General features: G+C 31.0%; 2 protein-coding genes across 3 annotated transcripts; both read left to right on the top strand.

Annotated features, from left to right (window-relative positions):
- Positions 1-226: 226 nt before the first annotated feature.
- LOC106689924 (zinc finger protein 26) lies at positions 227-8,402 on the top strand. Its single transcript, XM_014435147.3, has 9 exons — positions 227-603; positions 693-771; positions 852-996; positions 1,067-1,243; positions 1,802-1,876; positions 2,227-2,311; positions 3,598-3,913; positions 6,086-6,408; positions 7,163-8,402. Exons 1-9 carry the CDS (start codon positions 366-368, stop codon positions 7,360-7,362), a joined length of 1,638 nt encoding a protein of 545 aa, XP_014290633.1. The 5' UTR covers positions 227-365; the 3' UTR covers positions 7,363-8,402.
- A 2,859-nt stretch (positions 8,403-11,261) lies between these two features.
- On the top strand, positions 11,262-22,103 carry RtcB (RtcB RNA ligase). 2 transcript variants are annotated; one of them, XM_014435145.3, is made up of 11 exons: positions 11,263-11,551; positions 13,942-14,137; positions 16,135-16,265; positions 16,358-16,484; positions 16,811-16,917; positions 17,407-17,566; positions 17,985-18,160; positions 18,250-18,384; positions 19,454-19,619; positions 20,516-20,738; positions 21,775-22,103. In XM_014435145.3, exons 1-11 carry the CDS (start codon positions 11,456-11,458, stop codon positions 21,776-21,778), a joined length of 1,521 nt encoding a protein of 506 aa, XP_014290631.1. In that variant the 5' UTR covers positions 11,263-11,455; the 3' UTR covers positions 21,779-22,103. The 2 variants fall into 2 exon arrangements, with proteins under 2 accessions (XP_014290632.1, XP_014290631.1); XM_014435146.3 differs by lacking the exon at positions 21,775-22,103 and having other exon boundaries at positions 11,262-11,551; positions 20,516-20,742.
- Positions 22,104-23,899: the final 1,796 nt, after the last annotated feature.

Genomic DNA, 23,899 nt, shown 5'->3' with positions numbered 1-23,899 from the left:
GTTGAAAATCGTTCTCTAATTGAATAAAAGAAATTATTTTGATTAGTGTAATATAAAACTAGTGATAGAGGAAGAAATTTGCTGGAAACTGTGTTTTCTGTTTGTTAGAGTCATTTCATTTAATTCTATTTACAGAATTCATTTTTTTATCAAGTTTTGAAGGAAAACTTGGATTTATACTCACTGCTTTTATCATCGATGTTTTGAATCGACCTAAGCTGTATATAGTTACCTTCGCGCTTGATTGTGTTTTAGTATACAAGCTTGTATATATAATTTTAAATTTTAATGAACTTTTATTCATTTCTTTCTATGTTTCAATGTTCGATTTTTTTAAATTTTACTAACACAACTCCAAGGAATAAATGATGAGAAATCCATTGCCTCTGTTTAAATCTGAAAGAACGCTTTGTTGTGTGTTTGGTTGCAACTCTAGATTAAATTTCAAAACAAACGATGTGACATTATTTCATCAATTGCCGTTTGCTTGTTCTAATGAATTTCTTCTCAAATGGGTCAATGCCATCAAATTGCCCCAAAAAATTAGTAAACATATGATGGTGTGTTCACGCCATTTTAAGCAGGAAGACTATACAAGGATAGGTTGTGATAGTATTATGACATTTATCATTTTAGTTAATATGAATGAACGAAATTTTATATCAGATATTTCTGCCCTTATTGTTCCTCAGATGGTGTCAAGGAACTTAAGCCTGAAGCTGTACCTTCTGAAAATTTACCCCATGTCTGGAGGAATAAATTTCATCCTAGGTATTCTTTTATTTAACCTGTTAATTTGTCTGATCATGTACTCATTTAAGTTATTAACTTATCTGATGAATTTCTTATAGGGATTATGGTCGACTCATTAAAATTTTGGAGTTCAGAGGTATTGGTCGGCTTAGGCTTTGCTTTGAAGCTAAGCTGGCTAGACAGATCCGAAAAGCCGAGCGTAAAAGAAAAGAAAAAAAGCTAAAAGAGAGAATTGCTCAGCAGGTTATTATCACCATTCACTGATATATTTATGGTTATCAATATCTGTTTAATGACTTCAGTTTAATTTCAGAGAGTTGAAGCTTCTGAGGAAAAGAATGATGAGCAACCTCAATGCCTGGACCATTTACCAGCAATTGTTAGAGAACCTTTTTCTATTGAATCTAATAATCAAGTTTTAAATCAAGAGCACTCACTTACTTCAGAGATTGATATAAAAGAAGAACCTCTTTCGGACAATGAAAACGAGGTATTGAACACTCAAGTCATGTTATTATGATGCTGAATTTCTGTTGTTAATTTGTTTGTTATAATCACCTGGTTGATAGTTATCATATGTTGAATTGTTAAATTAAGAAAAAAATAGTTAATATTGTTACAAGTTTATTGGATAGTATAGTGCTTATGAAATGATATCAAGACAAGTTTGCTTTAAAAGTCTTTATAAGCAAGTAATTTTTTTAACGTAACTGATTTAATTTTTTTTCTATTTAGTAATATATCCATATTTATGCCATATTAGATTTCATCCTTCTAATTAGTGTTGATGTTGCCCTGTTTTGTATTTAGTAATAACATAAAAGTTTATTTGATATTATTCTTTTGGAATTTTATATTTTTCTATGTATGGTTGCTCTTAATTTTTTTTGCCATTCATAATAAATGAATCGTTCTCGAATGTATTAGTTGTTACATTAATATTTATTGTTTTATGTACACTAGAAATTGCGGATTGTAAGCATTTAATTTAAATATTTGTAGTATTAGCTGTAAATTCATTTTCAGACCTCTGTTATATTGTTTACAGGATACTATACACGAGGAAGAAACTGTAGAAGAAATGCTTGCTAAAATGAATGAAGAACCTGTTGACGATTCACATGTTCGTAATATTCCTTTGATTCATTAACGTAACGATTTAACTTGTGCTAGTTCTTATTAACTTATTCATATATTGTTTATGAGTTGCCAATTAATTGTTCTTGAATTTGGTTGTAGTTCAATATCATAACATCTTCTAATTTTTCATCTCATTTTTTTCTCTCTCACTTAAGGTTAAATTGTATGTGTCAGTCTAGATTTTGGAAACATTGAATATAGTAATTATCAGTTGTCTTAAGTTTTTTTTAAATGCTTATTTTTAGTAGTGTACAGTAAGTTTATAGGAGATTGTTTATTAGTTATTCATTTAAAATTAATATTCATATTTTATCTTCTTTTTTTTTTTTGCAGGAACAAATGCTTGAAAATGGAAATGATAAGTTGGGTTTCGAGAATGAAGAAAGTTTATGGGACTCTCTTTTGTGCAATATTTGCGGTAATAGAAAACATAATTTATTTATAAACTAACTTGTAAGTAGGTTGAGAGTAGTTTTTAATAGGTATTTTTAAAATTTTAATTTACCAACCAGTTGGTAGCAGAACTTCATTCTTACAGCCATGATGAAGCCCTGCAAAGTGGGGCAAAACGTTGATTAACAATATATAGTTTTCTTTTACTATTTCCATGCCTTTATTGACCGCCACCCGGACTATCTTCCTCCAATCTACCTCATGCGGTCAACTATGTTCTTCCAATATAATAGTAATCACTAAATGGTTTTATTGATACAGAGGTTTGGTTATGTAGTAAGTGAAGGAATAGGTTTTGTTTAAAGGAACGAATGGATGAGGATTAGTGAATGGAGATGGGAAGAGAATTTCAGAAGGAGCTTGCATGTATAAAGAAGGATTTGCTGAAGGAGGAGGTGATCCTACCGGAGGGGGAGGGTTAGATCAGTCGGCTGGAATCTGGTCTTTAATGACTCTATGGATGAATACAAAATGAGCTCAAAGATATAGGTAGGTGTTTTGATTTTTAATACTTGGATTAGGAAAACGCCAAGGAGGTATTGCCTTCATGAGGTTGGAGAGCCACTTCAACTCGGTAAATCAACGAGAGACATGAGAGCGCCTGGAAAACTTGAAGATAAATCTCATGAAGCAATTCATCAGTCTTTTCAGTCTCATCTTTAGACCAGCAGAAACTCCTCTGTAGACCAAGGAACTGTAGTCGAAGTAGAGGGTATTTGTAGGGTAAAACGGATATTTTCGAGGCGTCGAGCACTGCTAGGCTACTGTTAAGTATCTATAACAGAGAAATTGACATTTCCAGTTATATATCACTCCCTTGTTTAAATAAATAATTGTTTGTATCTCATACATATGTAAAATAAATAATTTCTATCTAAAATGTTACTTACCAGAACCAGCTACAATCTAGTGAGAATCACTTATAAAAAGCTAGTTACTGATACAGGTTATATTTATGGAATGTTTCTCTTTCAGTTAATTTATCTTTCGGTATCTCATTAGGACAATAATTTGCTGATGTATTTAATAAAATCAGTGAGATAAATTAGAACATGTTTTTTAGAGACACGTGTCCATAGGTTGTAACTTTTTTGCATAACTTCAGCCATTTAAGTTAATGCTAATAACTTTATTTCCTGGTGTTTCAATTGCTGTTAATAATTATTTACTTGTTCAGCAGTTAATGATGTTGATATATTTTAACTTCTGAAGTCATTATTTAATTTGTTGCTTTACAACTCATTGTTACAGGAGAAGAGGATTGTGATGGCCATGAAGAGGATAAGTTCGAATGTGCTCCTTGCGGAAAACAATTCAGAACATCGAGACAACTTAACGCTCACAACTTGAGCCATTTTGAATATAGACGTAGAGGCCATCCTTTTGACAAAGAAGCCATCTGTAAAGTTTGTAACAAGGTCCTGTCAACGAAGGTATCCCTGAACGAACACATGCTATCCCATTCAAACGATAAGCAGTACGTCTGTATGCTCTGTGATAAGCCCTTCCGCCATAAGGCCAGCCTTGTGATGCATATAAACAGCCATACTATTCATCCTAACCACAGGTATCTTAAACATAACTCAGTATTTATTTATAATCTTAATATTTTCTTGAGACGTAATTTTTAAAATAAATAATTCAAAGTCTATCCATTATAGTCTCAAAACTTTTTATTTCTCTTATACGTCCAACGTTTGTTGGACAACCAAAATAGAAACTGTTTTGTAGTAGATTGTCCCTGAAGATGGCCGGATTGGCCGAAACGTTGGACGTATAAGAGAAATAAAAAGTTTTGAGACTATAAGTTTAGTTTGAATTATTTATTTAAAAAAATAACTCAGTATTATTTAAAATATAAAATGGTTGACTTATTGTGAATCTGTAAGGAGATAGCCAGCCCGGGTTGTAATAAGGAAAAATAAAAATGGTGGTAACTACTTTTTAATAGTTTTATCAATTTATTTGTCATATGTTAAATATATGAATGATTAATTGTATTTTTTCAAAATATGAAGAAGATGGTTGCGGGTTAAAGGAAACAAAAAATTGTTAACAACTATTTATTTTCCTACGTTTCTGTCTGTTTACTTCCGATATAAGTATACTGACAAGTCTGTAGTGAGAGAGAGAGAAAGATCACTTCCCGATATACAGTTTTTCAACTAATCTCAGCTCATAGAAAAACCGAAAATACACTAGACTTTACATCAATGTCCATCAATTAAACATCCAATGAAAACATATGATTTATCTCTCCCTCTCTGCCCGATACCTCCTGCGTATGCGCTATCATCACTAATTCTTCTGTCTCGTCTATTACATTCCGCTTGTCACTGTTTCGATATCTTTCAATTGGAACAGTCCCGATGAAGTTCTACAAAGTGGGGCGAAATGTCGGCAAATAAATAGTTAACAATTTTTTGTTTTCTTTTGACTGCACCCCACCTTCTTCATGTTTGCCTTATGGATCTTAGACACGAAAATCATATTTTATTTCAATTTATCCCATCTCTCTGTTAATGGATTGAAATAGCATCACTCTTGGTTAGTCACTCACTTTGTTTTTGACTCTTTATTCTAGTCCCCTGTACGAAGCTTCTGTCCTTCATATCACCCAATTAGGGTTACCTTTTGATCTCATTGTTAGATCATAGTGTTTTTTTTATTTCTGCTTTTATACATAATGGCTCTACAGCCTATACAGGACTTTGCCCTCTGACTATCTTTGTCCACCCTTATATCAGCCTTATGTCTTCTCTATCTCCTCACCCCCAATAGGGGCTGGTTTGCCTTTATGTCATCTAGCCATCTGTCCGTCGCTTTCCTTCCAATTATTCATACAACAGTCTTCTTGGTACATCAGCGATCCTCCGGCATCGTTTCCACGTGGTCCAGTCATCAGATTCTTTTCTTCTTGATAAACACCTGAGTATTGGGTTGGACATACATCTCCTTGAACTCCCGATTTTTCCTTGATTGGCATTGTCAATTTATCATTTGTAAGACGTTCCTTTCCCACACCTTAATAATCTTTCTGTTTTCTTGGATAGGGAACCACATTTCACTACCATATGTTATTGTCTGCTTTGTGGTTGTCTGGTATATTATATGTTTAGATTGGCTTTGCAGGAGAGATCACAAAAACTTAGTACTTTTTGGAGTGCATGTAAGCTGCCAACATGGATTTAATTTCATCTTTAATATTATTTTTCAATTTGACCACTGATATGAGACCATTTTACCACATCCGTTGGGTTCCTGGTATATTTGGTACAAATCCACATCGTACCATAGTCTATACTGGTCTGAGCATTCTTCTTACATCGACTGTAATTTAATAATGTAATTTGATAAGGCCTGTGGATCGCTTAACCTTAACTAAGGTTTGATCCACATTAAAGGTCTTTATGAAGACTGCTTAGATTTGAAAAATAATTGAAGAATTGAAACATAGAGGCTGTTAAAGTGTTTCTTTAACTAACTACTTCTTAGTTCCTTCATCAATTTAAATCTATTGCCTTGCTAAATACCTGAACGATGGGTCATATTGTCGGCTTTAAGGGAATAGTTGACATTATTTTGAAATTGTTGTTTGGAATTCAGACCATCTCCTCTTGGTAATTGTTTAATCCATGTATAAATTTATTTCTATTAAGAAAATTAATGATTGAGATGTCTCCACTAAGTTTGTCTTTACAGTTCTGATAGTCAATAAAATTTTATATCAAATTTTCAGGTGTAAGATGTGTGGGGTCTGCTTCAGCGATGCAGAGGAACTGGACAGACACGTGCGAAAACACAAAGTACTGATGAGGGAGTACACATGTCGGGAATGCGGGCAGCAGTTCAGATCGAAGCAGGCATGTTGGGCCCACCTCAACTCACACATGAGAGCTAGGAGCAAGCCTGGCCTTTCATGCGATGTATGCGGCCGTGTCCTTTCGACAAAGGCTACACTGAAGGAGCATATGTTTATTCACTCTGGGGAGAAGCCTTTTGAATGTCAACTCTGTGGTAGGAAGATACGCCACAGGGCCAACTTTATCATTCATGTGCAAGGTAAGTCACTGTGCTAATTAAATTTCAGAGGTTACTTTCATTTTGATATTAACCTAATTAAAGCGATGTGGGACAAGTGGATACTAAATTTTGTTAATTTTATTTCCCACTTTTTTCATTATGTTATTTTAAACAATTTTCATTTTGTACATATATTTCCTAACTAGATTTTCATGTATATTTTATCTTTAGATCTTTCCTCTTACTTAATATTACTCTTCTCATACAACTTTCATCTTCTTATAATACTAGAATAAAACTATTCCTGCCTTTCAACACTTTATATATATCTATAATTTTAGTTATTTTTTAATCATTCTGTATATCATTTTATCCATTGGATCTTATCTTGTTTTTTTTTTTTTTGTTCTTAGCCCCAATGAGGGCTAGAAATTCTGGCTGAAATGTTTGGACTAATAAATAAGTTTTTACTTAATGATGTCTTTCACTGACAGCACTCCCAACCATCTTCTCCTCATTATAAAAATATATTTATTAGTGCCAACGTTTCAAGCCTTCAATCATGGCTAAGGAAAAAAAACAAGATAACACCATAAATAATAGTTTGATACAAAACGGCGTGCTTTCCAAGGGATTATTATAATGTTTTAATAATAAAAAAAAGTTTAAAATTACCTGAGATTCAAATTTACACATTCAGTTTGTTTAAATTACTAGAAGCAACAACTTTATTTACTATGTAAAAGACATTTTTCAATTTTTGAAAAAAAAATCTTAAAATTTTAATTTTTAGGCCACTCCCTCGGCCAGCCTCACCTTTGTAGCCTGTGCGGAATGGGATTTGCCAAGAAAAGTGAGCTGTGTTCTCACACTGCGGCTGAGCATCCAGAGGACAGGCCGTTCCTCTGCATCATCTGCGGTATGAGGTTTCGCACCGAGACTAGGTTCTTCAGGCATGCTATATCACATGATGCGCAACTCGAGGAAGTTTGAACATGTCATCTTAGTGTATTTTATTGTAAAGTGTAAATAAGGATAGTGAAGAGTTATTTTAATTGTAACATTTACCATTTTTATTTTTAAGTTGGTCTGCTCATGATAATTTCAGTTTTATTATAGTTGTAATAACAAAACTATTGTCAGATTTGTTAAGTGATTTAAAAAGGTTCGTCTTTATTGTTAGGTGTATATTTATGTGATAGCGAGATTATGTAAAGTCATTAGTAAAGGTACATAATTAGAAGGAATAGAATGGTTCCTAAGTAATATTTATTTTCCATCTGTTTATGTAATGCCTCTATGACAATATATTGTCATTCCAAGAAACAATGTTAATTCCGCATCTAAAAAATGTGTATTTGAATAAAGAACTAATCAAGTTTGATTATTTGGCGTTTTCCAATAATTTGTGAAATTCTGTATATGTGATATTGATATCTTAATATATTAAAGAGAGATTGTATCTTTAGAAATATTGGTGAAAATAATTTGTTAATTTTAAAGGCAAAATATAATTTTAATTAATAAGACAAAATATTCAGGCTAAAACACCATCTCCAGGGAAAAAATTTCAATTAAAAATTATAGTATGTACTCACAGATTCAAACTTAAAAGGTAGAGGTTATAAAAATAACTGTGACTATATAGACTTGTAACTTTTTTAGCAGAAACTTCAACATTTTGTTTTATTAATTTAAAATTGGTGAAATATTTTTGCCTTTGAAATTGAGAAATATTCTTTTTATCTTGTTGGATTTATGAAATTCTCAGCATTCTATTGTGCAATAATATTGAAAGTTTCATAATGGGTCTGCTCCAACACTTCTGACTGTCTAGGAAAATCTTGTTCCTTCTTACAGTTCCAGGCAGTCAGAACTGTGTTGGAACAGACCTTACGCTTGTCTTTCTCTTATCCATATTAAAGATCAGTATTAAAATTGAACCGAAATCAGTAGCTATATTAAGATTTTAAAACAGCTTTATTTATAATTTCTGAGAAATAAACCTTTCTTTGTTGTTGTTTTTTAATTTATTAATTGTAATTTTTTTTTTTTTTACTAGATCTAAACAGAAAATAAATTAACAAGAAACTTACTCCTTCCTTTCATATTGACCTACTTATATTTCTCAATTTTACAATTATGTGATTTCATTGTTATTAAACTTCTTAAGTGGCTCTCAAAAAAAAGCTATCAGAAAAATAGTAACTTAACCTGTTCTTAGTTCAATCCAAATAAATGAATGTTTTTTTTATGACATTTTGTGTTTTATTAAGTATAATTTGAAAACTACTTATCTTTTTTGAAGTAACACTGATTTAGTTATAGAGCGTTGGTTACAACTAAAATATATATATGGGTGTTAATTTATTTCTCTGAGATGATATGAATGGGGAAGGGTTTAAGGCTGGTCAATTTTAGCATGAATTGTGACAGGAAGAGTAGGAGCTTACAGTAGTTTAACAATCCCAGCAATACAGTGCATGATTAAGTGAAAACTTTTCCTAGTTGAATAGACTTAGGAAATGACTGTTCTGTTTTAATTATTATTATGAAACTTAACATTTAATGCCTTAGGCTATTAGAGGGTATGCTTGATCATTATCATTATTTCATTTGCAAAAGTTTCACTTCTGTCTGTCCAAAACTGCCACAATTAATATTTTATCACTAATATGAATTTCCTTTTAATATAACTTTTAACGCCATGTATATTAAGCAAAATGTAAGTATTTTGTAATTATAATTTGTAGTCAGTGAATCGATTTAATTACATTTTTTATTTTTTGAGGTTGTTTTTTTTTTTTTTAAACAGAGATTTTACGTGTATTGTGATGTTTATATGGCAAAATAACAGCCAATAGATTATTTTGGCACAACAATCTATGGCCTAAGTCAGTCGCCCAGTCGCCTTTCTGTGTGTTATTGGAGCGTCGTTTAGAACTATGTCCCCACCAACGTGAGAACAGTGAACTACGAAAAAAACACCGTCTCTCTGACCGCAGAGTGGACCTCTGAGGACCTATTTCCTCAGACCCATCAGAGGTCAGGTCATCCATCAGTAATTTGGTAAATTTTGTTTGGTATTTATTTTCATTTTGCTTCATAAAGATAGAGTCGATTTGAGGTGGCTCTGTCTATAACAAAATAAGTACATAAAACAATAATTTTTAAATTTTTATGTTTCTGAGTTAGATACTACATCTATAATTGACTTTTATAGATTCAGAACCTTGGTAGTTTTAAAATAATATAGTAAGGTTTGTCCTCGAAGAAAGTAATATCAATTGGAGTAGCTGACATGTGAATCAAAACATTCAGGCCTGACAATCGATTAACTGGGTACTGGTCTCCTCAACCGACACACGACGGTTCAGATGCACATTCAGGCCAACTTGTACCAGGCAAGCCAAATAACCAGTGCACACGCTTTCGCATTCGTGAAAGCTTCTCTTGGACTTCCCTTTAGAAGATCCCTTCTAATATCTCCCCACTCTCAACTTGAATAAGCACTCGATGGTATGGAAGATTTAAGAAAATTTTGTGAGCCCCAAGTAAAAGAGAGACCCCTCAATAATTATTGCACTCAAGGTCTCCCTTCTTTTGCAAAGAACACAAGACCATCTTATTCCAAATTATTATTTCCTCGGTCCATATCACAATGAGAAAATTGTGCTATACTTGGAACTTCTTTCTTGAATAATTTGGCTGACTACTTGTCAAATCATAGTGCCTTGTTGTTTTTTAGCTGATCAATGGATTTACACAATTCTTCATCACCTGGAGGCTCGAGTTCGAGCACAACTTCTTAATGTTGAGGTTCCTGTGTCTGATTTGCAATAAGGTGATCACCTTATAAAAAAGTAGTTACTCCTTCTCTGAAGTACCTGAGTCTTCTAAACTAACCTTTAAATACCACATTATTTCATTGAAAAAAAAATTGATTGTATGAAATAATGAAGGGTTTTCATAAGTATGAGTACAGAGCTAAAAAGTGTTTGAACTGATCTTTAGTGAATGGAGGAATTATTTAATAAAATTTACTTGCTTCTGAAGCATGTCTTGGGCTGGAAAGTTGCAATTAGGTTTATTCTTATTTCAAAAGAGGTTTTCAATGTTACTCTTCACTTGGATGCCTAGTTTCCTTGACAGCTGTATTTGGAGAACTGCTTGTCCAATTCGGCCTGAAGTTTGGAATTAGTTTTTTTTTTTTTTTTTTCCCTACGCCACAGGAAGTGGGCTATTACGCCATTTTCCTTCTCGCAGCCCAATACAACTTTATTCGTCCACTTAGTTCGTCCGTATCTCGCTCAACATCTACCAGACCAACACACGCCAAAAGATGGTCCCCATCCATGTCCCCCATGTTACACTAGTTTGGAATTAGTGTAATTATGTAATTAGTCTATTATAAATTTTATCAAATTCCTCCCCGACTCTCGTTTTCGCATGAGCAAACGTTTTTACCTAGACAAGCTAATATTTCATAAATAACTCATCTCATAATTTTTATTCTAAAACGTCGAATCATTAAATTTGAAATGTATATAATTCTGAACTTATTTTTTTATTAGACGGTGAGGAGTCACCTAAATGATCCCAGCACTCAGCGGATCCAGCAATCCATCTAGAAATGCCAGAAGGATTAGTTTTATGAAAGAACAATTTGTTTATTAAGATTGAAAGATTAGAAAAAAAAACTGTATCGAATAGAAATTTTGAGAAAGCTATACTGAATATACTTGAAAGTAAGAAAATTTATGAGTGAAAATTTATGTTTCGTTTTCGTTCACGTTTATTTATTATTCTGATTTAACAATACATTCAAAATCTAATTAAAAATAAAAAACATCTGATTTATATTTTGAAATTTAAATGAGAGAGTTTAAGACGAATTGATTATTTATAAGGACAGAAACTGACATAAGTTAAACGAGACTCGTTTAATGAACGATAAAACATTTCCTGTTATCTCTATGTCGTGAGAGGTTACAGTTAGCCGGCGTGATAGGTTATCAAAAAACTGGTTCTATTCCTTGATTGCCAGTATTTATTTTATAAAAGAACTGAATCTTTACAACTCATCATGGTTGTTCGCTCTTACAATGAAGAGTTGCAATATTTGGAAAAGATTTCTCCTGTATGTTGGAGGATCAAGAAGGGATTCCAGCCTAACATGAATGTAAAAGATGTTAAAATAGTTTTAGATGTATCTAGAATTTAAGACTATTACCCCATTTTTTTTTGTTTAAACAAATATTTTAAATATCGCCAATGGGCCTGATGACTGTCCTTTTGTGATTATTATAATGGTATTGCTTGAAGGAAGTAAACATACTGTGCACTACTAAGTATCTACTATCAAAAAAATTGTTTTGTATAATTTATGTAAGAGATATTCATCTTGTAAATGAGTATATATTTTTGTATCACAAGTGAATAATTTTTCATTATAAACCCAATGCTGAAAATTATAAATTTAGTATAGAAAATTAATTTGTTTTTACAAGTCTTAAGCATATGAACAAAATTTTTTTTTTTATAAAGTTTACCAAAATCTAAAGTAATAATGTTTAACTTAAGGATCTAACAATATTCTATATATATATTTACTGATTCTAAATGAACATTAGAGCAAGTTTATGTTCTACATCATTTGTAATAAAATCATCTATGTGAAAGTTGGGTTGCAGAATGAATTTCGTTAAAAAATATACTAAAAGCATTTTGGTCTGGAGTTTCTTAGATATTAACTACTCGGGTTGTGTATTAAACCCACACTGCTCTGCTTCGAGTATTTATGATTATTGATTATCACCATAGCCTTTCCTAACTAATTCATTGATGTTGGAAATTTTTTATCTGAGTTTATCAAATATTAACTACTCTGCTGGGTATCAAAACCACTCTGTTTTGCTTTTGAGTATTGCTGAATACTTGATCACCAAAGCCTTTCCAAGCTGTTCCATTGAAGTTATTAGTTTTTTATTAAATATTTGGTGGTTGCTGTCCGATACATAGCAAATGACAAGTATTGATATCAGGGCCCTGTTTCATAATAAAGTACAAACTAATACTATTAGTCTTGTCGATTTTACTTAATACAATTACACTGCCTTGTACAAAAGTAACTTGTACTTTAGTACTATTTAACTCGTGCAATATCACTAATAGTCCTCCCTATTATGAAAAAAATAAGTATTAGTGTAATTAACACGTTGTTTCGATACTTGTATTTTCAACTAATACTATTAGATTTCATTATGAAACAGGGCCCAGGTTGTAGAAATTTTATCCAAACACATTTATAAAATAAACAATGGATGCTTATTTCTGGTCTTTATATAACAATAACTACATATTTACATTTTCATTTATGATGCATAAATTTTCCTAACGCTTTTAGTTATTTTGTGTAATTATATCTTTACTGATAAGTATCAAGAATTTAAGTCCAAAAAATGTTTATATTGTAGTACATCTCAATCAAACTCAGAAAAAAAATAGCTTATCGATTGGTATAAAGGATTTAAGTTGTATATTAAATTGTATTATGATAATATCCTGGTTAAAACTATATTGAACGGTTAAAACTTGAATAAAAAATTTTTTTATCTTTATTTTTCATCTCTGGAAAAATCAAGAATATGGACTTAAGCCCTTTGTACTCATCATTACAGATATATGAGGACCAATGGGGAAAAATGGTTTGTCTTAAATTTTCCTAAGATTAAAAAAAATAATTTTATAGAATAGGGTGCTGGTTTTGAAAAGTAGCTGAGCAGGAAAAAAAATGAGGTATCAGTGCTTTATGGGTCTGCGATTAGGTATCATATATATCAATTTTTAAAATGAAATGAGATTTAAGACATAAAACAGCTATTTATTTGCCATTTTATCTCATTTTCCAGCATCACTCTGATTAACACAGAAGCATTTTAAGTTGTTTTAGCTCCTTTCTTCCCTTTTGACTTGACTGTTATAAATCATTTTTGGAAAAAAAATAAAAATTGAGTTAATTCATATTTCTTCCTGTAGTCTTCATATATTAATAAGTTATATTCTTTTTCTTTTTCAGGAAATTATACTCTTTTTTATTACTTCTTACTTATTTGATGTCATTGGAACAAGGTTTTAGGCTCTTCTGCCCATTTCAAGTTCTTCCTATTAATTTGTCATATGTCATCTTGATTGAAACAATTTTTGATATATTCTTAACTGAATACCAGTTATAGAAGATAGGGTATAGGACTTATATTCCTAACTGAATAGAAGTTATAGGGGATATAGGACTTATAGTCAGTTTGGAATATATAAAAAACTGTTTCAATTAAGATGAGATATGGCCACAAAATAATAGTAAGAACTTGATAATGGGCAGAAGACCCTGAAATCTTGTTGCGATGACATAAAAGAAGTAAGAAGTAATAAAAAGAGTATAAATTCATAAAACATGAAAAGAATAAAGTTCTAACAAGTAACCTCTTTGGAACTTAAGTTTTAGGATTACAACCAATTATTTATATTTAAATATATTAATAATGTTTTAAAAATTCTTTTCTCCATTTTTAGGTGGAAGGAATATTTTTTGTAAACAGTCCTTTAGAAAAATTGATGTTTGATGAATTAAGAAATGCCTGTCGTCCAGGGATGATAGGTGGATTCCTACCTGGTGTTAAACAGATAGCTAATGTTGCAGCTCTACCTGGAATAGTTGGAAAGTCCGTTGGCCTTCCTGATGTTCATTCAGGTTATGGTTTTGCAATAGGTAAGGCAACTTATCTTATTATTGCCGTTAGTATATTGTTAAAGCATGCATAAATAATTTAATTTATTTTATCTGAATTTGGTTGGTGTGTCTGGAAGATTTATTGATTTCATTATTTGCTATTATGAATATTCTTATTCAATTCAGATCAACTTCAATGCATTCCAGTATGGCTCATAAAAGTTTTGTTTGTTAACTTCAGCTCTCTTTGCCTTTTTAATATCACTAACTTATTTATGGAATATATAGTAAGGGAATATTGCAATCTTACAAAACTTCTTATTCAAGTTTCCGACAGAAATACACATTTTGAAATCCCTTGTGTCCAAATAACCAAACAATCTGTTTGTGAAAGGCCTAACTCAAATAAAGTTGGAAGTATTTGTTTAAGTGCGATATGTAATATTGGAGATTCTAAATTCATTATCAATTTTATCCTGATGTATTTAACAAAATTAAATATCAATTTTTGTTAATTTAATAAGTGGTGTGATTTACAATAATATTTATGAGCTCAGGCACATACATTAAAGATAGTAAGGGTAGTTCAGTTCATGAATTAATTTTTAAATTATTGGCGCGACAGACCGTGGAGGCCTTTATGCCTGTATTTAGGAAATACATCGCGCTTTTCATGACGTTTTCATAGGGTGCGTTTGTCATTCCCACGCCTGTTTTTGTGAGTGCCACCCATTAGCTAACGGGCCTCACAAATGCTGGGGGGAGGGGGGAGGCTGTGATGAGTATTGTACAATTATATGGTTGAAAAAAAAAAACCGGATATGGCCGGGGACTCAAAATCGCAACCTTTGGATTCGCAGACAGGCGCGTTACCACGCTGCTACTATCACCCCCTAGATTTAATTTTTAGGAATTTTAGAGTTAATTTTTAAATCTTTATAAAATCACCATAATATTTATAATAAAATTGTTCTAAACTTAATAATCTTTTTACTGGAAGAGTCTTATTGAATTAAAATGGATTTAGTGAATGACACAATTCTTCCTTATTAAAATACAATAGTTTATTTCATATCATCAGCAATGTTTTGGAGATTTCCCCCATCTTCAGGCTGTTGATAACAAAAACCTATATGTAACATATAATTTTCTCCTTTATTGTCATTCTTGCTAATATATTATAATATTAATCTCATTTAATGAATAAAACTTGTTTCTAGTCATACATTTTAGGAGAATGTATGACTAAAAACAAGTTTTATTCACTAAATCCAGTTTAAATAAAATTGTTGTATTATATAAAAATCTATAAAATAATTGTATTATTATATAATTGTATATTCTTATTGTTCATTAATTCTTCTCACCATCGCAGATTTAGATTGAGGTAAGGGACATTGTCTAACTACCTACAGATATAAATCTAATGAAATATATAAAAACTTTTGCACGATTCTTGATTTTTCTAAGAGAACTGCTTGTTGAGCCTCTCTAAGTATGTGAAGTGGTAATTCCATTCCATCTGTTCCCACCACTGTTGACTTTGGGATCAGCCTATTCGTCAATATTATAATTGACATTACCTCTACAAATTCTAGATGGTATAGCTCCTTTAGTTCGGTTACCAATTCTTATTATTATTTAATTATTACAATTATCATATAATTGTAGAATGTTTATAATGATTTCTGTAACATTATGCTGTATCAAATCTTCCTAGTGTTCATGCTATCATAAAAGTTGCTTACTTCACAGTGGCGCTAAGTACATTTCCACTAACTTTAGGAAAAATACAATTAAAGGTTCCCTCTTATAGTTCAATTTCATCTTTTCTATTATTTTTTTGTTTGACATATCTAGGTACAAAATCTAAATCTCTTCAGTCAAAAAAATTATTGAAAAGTTGTAATTTTTATAAAAGAGAAAACCTTTTATTGTATTTTGTTCTAAAATTAGTGGGACTTAGCACTACTGTGAAGTAAGCCATGAATATCCTTGGTACTGTGTTATTTATTGTTTTCTTATTTTATTTAAAGGTAATATGGCTGCCTTTGATATAAATGATCCAAAGTCGATTATATCGCCCGGAGGGGTGGGTTTTGATATCAACTGTGGAGTCCGTGTATTGAGAACAAACCTTATGGAAAAAGATGTCTTGCCAGTGAAGGTTTACAATCTAAAAATAAATAATGAAAAACATTATCTATATTGAATAGTTCTTTTCCATTCATATGTATAATTTTTTTTTTTTTTTACTAGGAGCAATTGGCGCAAAGCCTTTTCGATCATATCCCAGTCGGTGTAGGTTCAAAGGGTATCATCCCTATGACTGCAAGAGACATGGAAGAAGCACTCGAGATGGGTATGGACTGGTCACTTAGGGAAGGTCAGTTAAATATATCTTTCTGTTTATCTGAGGAAGAGATGGTTACAATACTAAAAAATGTTAGTTTTCTTCTATTTTAACTATGAAAATTATTTTGCAAATTAATGCATTGGAGAAAGTGGTTCTGAACTTTCATGATGTTTACAAATTAATAATTTTTTACTTACAAAGTTTTTTACAAAGAAAGTCCGATGGAAAAAAGCGCATGTTTTACATATTTAGTCAAAATAATTTTCATAAGAATCAATACAGTTCTGCCTACATACAAGTTGATCCATTTTAAACTAATTCTTCTCTTCTCTTGTTATAATAAGTTTTTATTGTAGGATATGTCTGGTCAGAAGATAAGGAACATTGTGAGGAGTACGGCCGAATGTTGAATGCAGATCCGAACAAAGTTAGCATGAGAGCCAAGAAGAGAGGTTTACCTCAGGTAAGCTGATGAATTGATATGTTTTTGAAACTTTTGTCATAGTTATTAATTTTTTTCAAATAAATTTTACAATAACAGTTACTGCAAAATTCTATCATTAAAATTAAGGGACAATTGTTATAAAAGAATTTTTATTTTTAAAATACGAGATCTGTCTTGATAGTTTTCAACATTTGTCACAGCAATGAAACTACAGTCACTTATTTTTTAAAATGAAAATTTGTAAGCGAATCTCTTTTAATATAAAAATTAATATTTATTTTCTTTTGACGAAGCCCTACAATGTATGATGAAACGTTGGTTAACAATAATTTTCTTTTACTAATTTGATACCTTTATTGACCGCCACCAGGACTATCTTCCTACAATCTACTTCATACGGTCAACTATCATCTTCAAATATTTATTTTCAGTCACAGTTTTAAATTTATTCTCTTTACAAATTATACTGATGAATTAGCAGTTTGGTGTAACTTTTTTTTTTTATAGCTTGGAACCCTTGGCGCTGGAAACCACTACGCTGAGATCCAAGTCGTTGATGAGATATATGACAAATGGGCAGCAAGCAAGATGGGGATAGAGAGTAAAGGTCAGATCTGCGTGATGATACACTCCGGTTCGAGAGGGTTTGGTCATCAAGTAGCTACTGGTAACATTTAATTTCTTATTCTATTTATTTGTTTGTTTATTTTGTCAATTTACATACATATAATGATAATGAACTCATGAATACTGTTTTATTATGAAGTCATCAATACGGTTATATTTTCCTGCTCGGTGATTGAACAGCATGATGGTATTAAGATAATTTGAATGATGTATTAGAGACACGCTCAAGTACGAATGATAGTCTGAGTAACTTGTCTTATGAGCCAACAAACAGTTAATCGTAATCACTTTTCTTATTTCATCCGTACTTAGCCATTATTCATTGTTTTATTTTTACTGTTGATTTATATAGAGGTGGTTCAATGGGGTTCTATTACACAATGAAATATTTCAACTATCTAGGATTAAATAAATGTGTACCCAATGTTTGTATTATTATGTGTATAATTTGTTCCTAGATGCTTTGGTTGCTATGGAGAAAGCAATGAAGAGAGATAATATCGAGACAAACGATAGGCAGTTGGCTTGTGCCCGTATTCACTCCCCCGAGGGTCAAGACTACCTCAAAGGAATGTCCGCGGCGGCTAACTTCGCCTGGGTCAACAGATCGTCTATGACCTTTCTTTCACGGCAGGTATTTTCTTCTTGATTGAGAACATTTCTTATTTATTGCCATAGGGAGGGGCTTGTGGTTTAATTGTTTTGATGAAATCTTTTTTACAGGCTTTTGCTAAACAGTTCAACATGGCTCCAGATGATCTCGACATGCATGTTATTTACGATGTTTCACACAATATAGCCAAAATAGAAGAGCACGTGATAGATGGAAAACAGAAAACTCTTCTGATACACAGAAAGGTTTGTAGAATAATAATGAATTATTTATTATGATGAATTGTGTTCTCTGAAGAAGATTAATTGGATTTAAGCTGATAAGAAACTTGTGCACCATAAATTTCACCCCTAAATTTCAAAAACTGCGGATTTAAGGTTTTATCAATTGTATCTTCGGCACCATATGTATGAAGCCTTGCTCTTTTGAAGCTCCACAAATGCCACTTTCTTGTGATTAAATCTGTTGTCAAACTTGAGGATGGCTGTCGGTGGATGGGAGACTTATGTTTAAAAGCCAACCAGTCCCTCCACAGCGCTATCTGCTTTCATAGTTATCTTTTTTTATTTAGGCTCGCAGTTGATTCAATCTGCTTATAATTTAAAAGGAATAAAAATAAAACAAAACGGCACGATTAAAATATTTAAAACTCATTTTGTTTGTGTATTCATCTGTACTAGCTCGTTGTTGGTACATGTGCATTTTTGCTGACCGCACCCCGACCATCTTCTCATATCAATTATCATCAGACTTAATCAGGAATGACTTAAGGAATTTTGTAATTTTTTTCTTTCTAGAAGAAAACCCCTTAAAGGGCAACACAACTTTATTTTTTGTAAACTAATCTCCCTTTGCTTTGATTTGACATTATTTGTGGCAAACAAAGCAGAAGAGACATACCATTACCAATACCATTCAATTTATTATGGTTGGAATGACAATTTGAAGCAATAAAACAAATAATTCAACACCTATCATGTGAAGGCATCCTTTGTCAAAGTCCTATTGGCTTTTCTATTATACTACTCTAAAATTATTAAAATAATATAATATAATTTAATTTACAATCTACTGTATAAAAATAATAATGGGACACTGAACTGGTTTGTAACAAGACCTGAATTGAATCAAGGCAGGTTAGGTTAAATACCAAATAGATGACTTAAGAATCAGGCCATTGGTCCAAGCAGGCTATACCCTTCTCTACCATCCTCAAGTTCGTTAACAATAGCAGTTATTATAAGCTATTTTTATAATAATTTATTGATTACCAATAAAATAATACAAACTTTTAATAAATATGGCCATTGACAGGGCTCGACAAGGGCATTTCCTCCTCATCACCCCTTGATTCCAGTCGACTACCAGCTGACTGGTCAGCCTGTCTTGATCGGTGGTACTATGGGCACTTGCTCTTACATTCTCACCGGCACGGAGACAGGGATGAAAGAGACCTTTGGATCGACTTGTCATGGAGCAGGTAATATATCTATAGAGTTTATATTGATAGACATTGTTTTCATTTTATAATTTCTATTGATTGTACATGAGAATAATTTCCTCATAGTTATACATCATTTTCATTTTACAAATTTAATATATTTAGTGGTTACATTTGTATTTGTTTGTTACTATACAAAATCCAGATTTTGTTTCACATTCAAATCTGACTGTGTTGATTCTATCTATTCATCTAGTTTTTGATCTTCCACGTGGTCTCTAGGCAACTATTGTAAACAGCTATCCCAACAGATTGCTTTAAGCTACATGAATAATTTATATTTATTTGGATACCAATATGTAATTACAATATAATATTATTGTAACCATGTAGGGCTATGGCATGGTATTTTTTTTTTTTTTTTTAATAAATATGAATTAACTTTATGCTTTATATCATTATGTATCTTTTTTTTTTTTTTTTTTTAATAAATATGAATTAACTTTATGCTTTATATCATTATGTATCTCTCAAACAAGCTCAGAGAGCGTAGTCTACTTAACGTTATAATATTGAATTTTATTATTAAACATAGTGTAAAATCAGATTGGTCTTTTGTAGTACTAAACCATATTTTAGTTTACTAGTGTCGAATTGCACTAAGTCGAAAATTAAAGTTTTGAGATATTTGATGATAAAATCTTTTTTTTTTTTTTTAATGTTATGGAGCTACTAATTTCACATTTTATAAGCAGATTTTTATATTAGTAAATTATTTGGAGTTAAATCTTTTTAACATTTTATACAAGAAAAAACAAATAACTCAAAACTAGAAAATCTTGATTTGTAAGGCGATGATTTGTTCCTTTTTATTTTATCTTCTTTGCATTTTAACTAATAATATATGATTTGAGACAATTTTATGTTATTTCTAGGAAGGGCACTATCAAGGGCAAAGTCCCGTAGGAATTTAGACTACACTGATGTTCTAAGGGCTCTTGAACAAATGGGTATATCCATCAGGGTTGCTTCACCGAAGTTAGTCATGGAGGAGGCTCCAGAATCTTACAAGAATGTGACTGACGTAGTAGACACCTGCCACACGGCAGGCATCAGTAAAAAAGCCATTAAGCTGCGTCCTATTGCTGTCATTAAAGGGTAAACTGATTATTCTTTTAAATATTTTAAGATTAAACTGTCTTATTCAATTTGGATGAAAAACTGGCAAAGTAACTCACTATTCATTTCATAATATATTTTTATTTAAATATTAAATGTCTCTATACCTTTTATTTCTAATCAAAATTCATTATCGAAAAGAAAGATGAAACAAATTCTCCACCTATCTCTAAATGATAATAAATAAGCAATATGTGGATATCACATTAAGAAAAAAAAATTACCCTGAACAAAATCAAGTGAATAAGCATTATTTTGTTGTCATTAGCGAAAAATATAATAGAAGGATGAGAAGTTTTGAAGATGAGCTGATTTGAGCTCAACGTGTAAAGAAGAGTTTAATTGGTATAGCATAGCCATTCAATAGAAACTTAAAAAAAAAAATCATTTTTAGCAGAGATTTGTGTTTAAGAAAGTTGAATTTTAATTATTCGAAATTTTGAACAGTGCCAAAGCGAGTAACGGAACTAGTTCATTCAGGACTATGATAAATTGTAGGGATAGATCTTGAGCTACTCACTTTACCCAGAATAGATTGTTAATCTTTTAAAGAAACAGAGTTTCCTGCCATATTTGAAGTGAGTATATTTTCTGCTCTACAGACTTTGTAGATCTTTGGCTGTCCAAACCAGCCTTCTCCACCTTTTTTTTGTATTACCCCCTTCCTGATCACTTCTGACATATGGGGGGATTATCGGTGGGGTACGGTCAAGTTTTCATTTTGTGGGCCTAATTTTCTCTTGATAGCATACTGTGTGTACATACTTCATATGATTGTTCCAATCAATCATTATGTATTCTTTTCCACATTGAATTTAGAATAAATTTTTCACACGACTACAAATGAGGAGTTCTATATCAAAAGTTGATATATTCACTTTTCAAAAGTAAAGTTTTTTTTCAGATTATAATTCTATACCAAAACCTTATTTAGTTTAATTCAGAATTTAAATTCTCCCCTGTTAAATAGATATTTGTAAAAATTTAATAAATAAACTTACTCTGTTTGTTTCAGTTGAAAGTTATAACAATTCCTGAAGGGAAAGAATGAATTCAGCGAAATGTACATGAGATGTACACCTGAGATCTGAATCTTGTTTGTAATATCATATATCTTATAAAAGATATAGTTAACTGTCTTTATTGCCAAATAACTTTATTACTATATACAATTTGTATATACATATTTCCAGTTATTTTTTAATTTTTTTTTATTTATCTTTCAAAAATCAATGGCTAGTGCTGTCGACTGTTTATCATTATCTGTTAATTTCTAATATTTTGTGATAATGAAATTAATGTAAATACTGAACTGAATGTAATAAATAAAATAATTTGACTAAATATGTGTTGTTGATTTTCATTTATTATGTTAGAATCATAGGAAAATAATTACAATAAAATTAGAAGATTTTTGGCATTTATTTATTTTACAAAATATGTATATCATTACAAAATATTTTTTTCTAAATAAACAATATATTAATAATTACTTTTAAGAAATACTCTCTGCTTAATGTATCCACTGTTTCAGTACCAACGTAACTTAGATATTAAGGGTATGCATGTGTTAAATGTAAAAAGTTTTAACACGCAAAATATTATAAGTATAGGATTGTGAACAACCTTATTTAAAATCCATGCTAACGGAGTGGAGCTCCTTGCGGATTTTCTGGGTTACTTTGTAATCTTTCCTCTTACAGCCTTCTAGAATTTCATTATTTTTTTCCATTACTTTATTAGAGTTTTAAAAACGTCCAAAACAAAAACAACACTAACTTTAAGCAACTAACCCATTAAAACATCAGACAAAATGGTGTGGAACTCCACTAGTCTGTTGTGTTAGGTCATTTTCCATTTTACAAACTCTTAGCCATGTTAAATATTGTATCGTTTAAACATGCTAAAAGAAGGAAATATTTCTTCAGTTAGCACACTTTAACATGTTAAGTTAAAAATCATGAATACCCCTATTGGTTTCAAGTTTTAATTTTCTTGGGTACTAATATACAAAGCCAATTTCAGTGGCAGGATTTCAAAACTCACTTATACAGAATGCTGTAAGTCAGTATAGGCCCAACCTCAGCTGCAAAGGATATATTGTGGTATCCAATTAAGTAAAAAATTTAAATTTCCAGCCACTGTACCTTGTTTTGTACACTAGTATCTTCTTTTGTTTTAATAAAATAAATAAAAAGACAAAATGAAGTAAGAAAAAAATAAATGACTTTTCATTTTGATCTATGACAATATTATATGTTGTTTGGGTACTGCTTTTTGACTAGATTTATTACAGTAAAAACAGGTAGCAATGATAACAATAGATACATAAACATTTAATAGATGGAATTTGTTTGAACTTAGATATTTAATAAACAGATATTTCTAATAGTTTTATAGTAGTTACCATGGCTTTATCCACAAGTTCTATCAAGAGCATTAGATATTTATTGTTTGTTACTTATAGTATTTATACTTGTCCAACCACCATGGACTCCAAAGTTATTAGGTATATATTAATTTTTTATATTTCTATACCTTAATGCAGATAACAATTATGGGAAATAAGTATTTAAAAAAAGAATTTAAGTGTGAAAAACAGTACCAAATATCAATAGGGTCTGAAAGTACTTATGGGTAATGGTCGCTATGGTAACTAAAATAGAACTAATAATATTACTCCATTTTGTTGGCTAAAATGTAAAATCATTACCTAAGTTCAAAATGGATTTGGAATAATTTTATTCCATTAATTAATTAATTTTTTTGTGCTTTATGCTACTAATAGGTAATTTTTTCGACTCAATGGTACATCACTTGGTAGTAAATAAAAACCTCAATATCGCTGTCCCAGTTCCACAGTATAACATCTGAAAAATGGTTATTTCGAAATATGCATGTAATCTTAGCAAAAAGGGTAAGATCTCTAGAGTTTAAAACTGTAATATCTCAAAATATTTTTTCTTTACTTAGATTTTATGACATGTATGTCATAAAATAATTTTTTGGGTAACTGGGACAGCGATAAGATGAAAATTAAACTTTTTAAAAAAAAAGTTGGCATTTAACAAATTTGTTTCACACGTTTACTGATAATCAGCATGACTGTAAATTATTACATTAAAATTATTTTGCTCTCT

This window comes from Halyomorpha halys, unplaced genomic scaffold, assembly GCF_000696795.3.
Source record: "Halyomorpha halys isolate HHAL.00 unplaced genomic scaffold, Hhal_1.1 Scaffold1524.1, whole genome shotgun sequence".
Classification (NCBI taxonomy): domain Eukaryota; kingdom Metazoa; phylum Arthropoda; class Insecta; order Hemiptera; family Pentatomidae; genus Halyomorpha; species Halyomorpha halys.
The sequence above is the reverse complement of the archived record's forward strand: the minus strand, read 5'-3'. Positions and strand labels throughout refer to the sequence as shown.

Coding starts and splice junctions, on each gene's coding strand:
- RtcB (XM_014435145.3), top strand. CDS start 11,456: ATGGTTGTTCGCTCTTACAATGAAGAGTTGCAATATTTGGAAAAGATT. Junction 16,266..16,357: donor AAGATGTCTTGCCAGTGAAG/GTTTACAATCTA, acceptor TTTTTTTACTAG/GAGCAATTGGCGCAAAGCCT. Junction 19,620..20,515: donor ATCGACTTGTCATGGAGCAG/GTAATATATCTA, acceptor TGTTATTTCTAG/GAAGGGCACTATCAAGGGCA.
- LOC106689924 (XM_014435147.3), top strand. CDS start 366: ATGATGAGAAATCCATTGCCTCTGTTTAAATCTGAAAGAACGCTTTGT. Junction 1,244..1,801: donor TTTCGGACAATGAAAACGAG/GTATTGAACACT, acceptor TATTGTTTACAG/GATACTATACACGAGGAAGA. Junction 2,312..3,597: donor TCTTTTGTGCAATATTTGCG/GTAATAGAAAAC, acceptor TCATTGTTACAG/GAGAAGAGGATTGTGATGGC.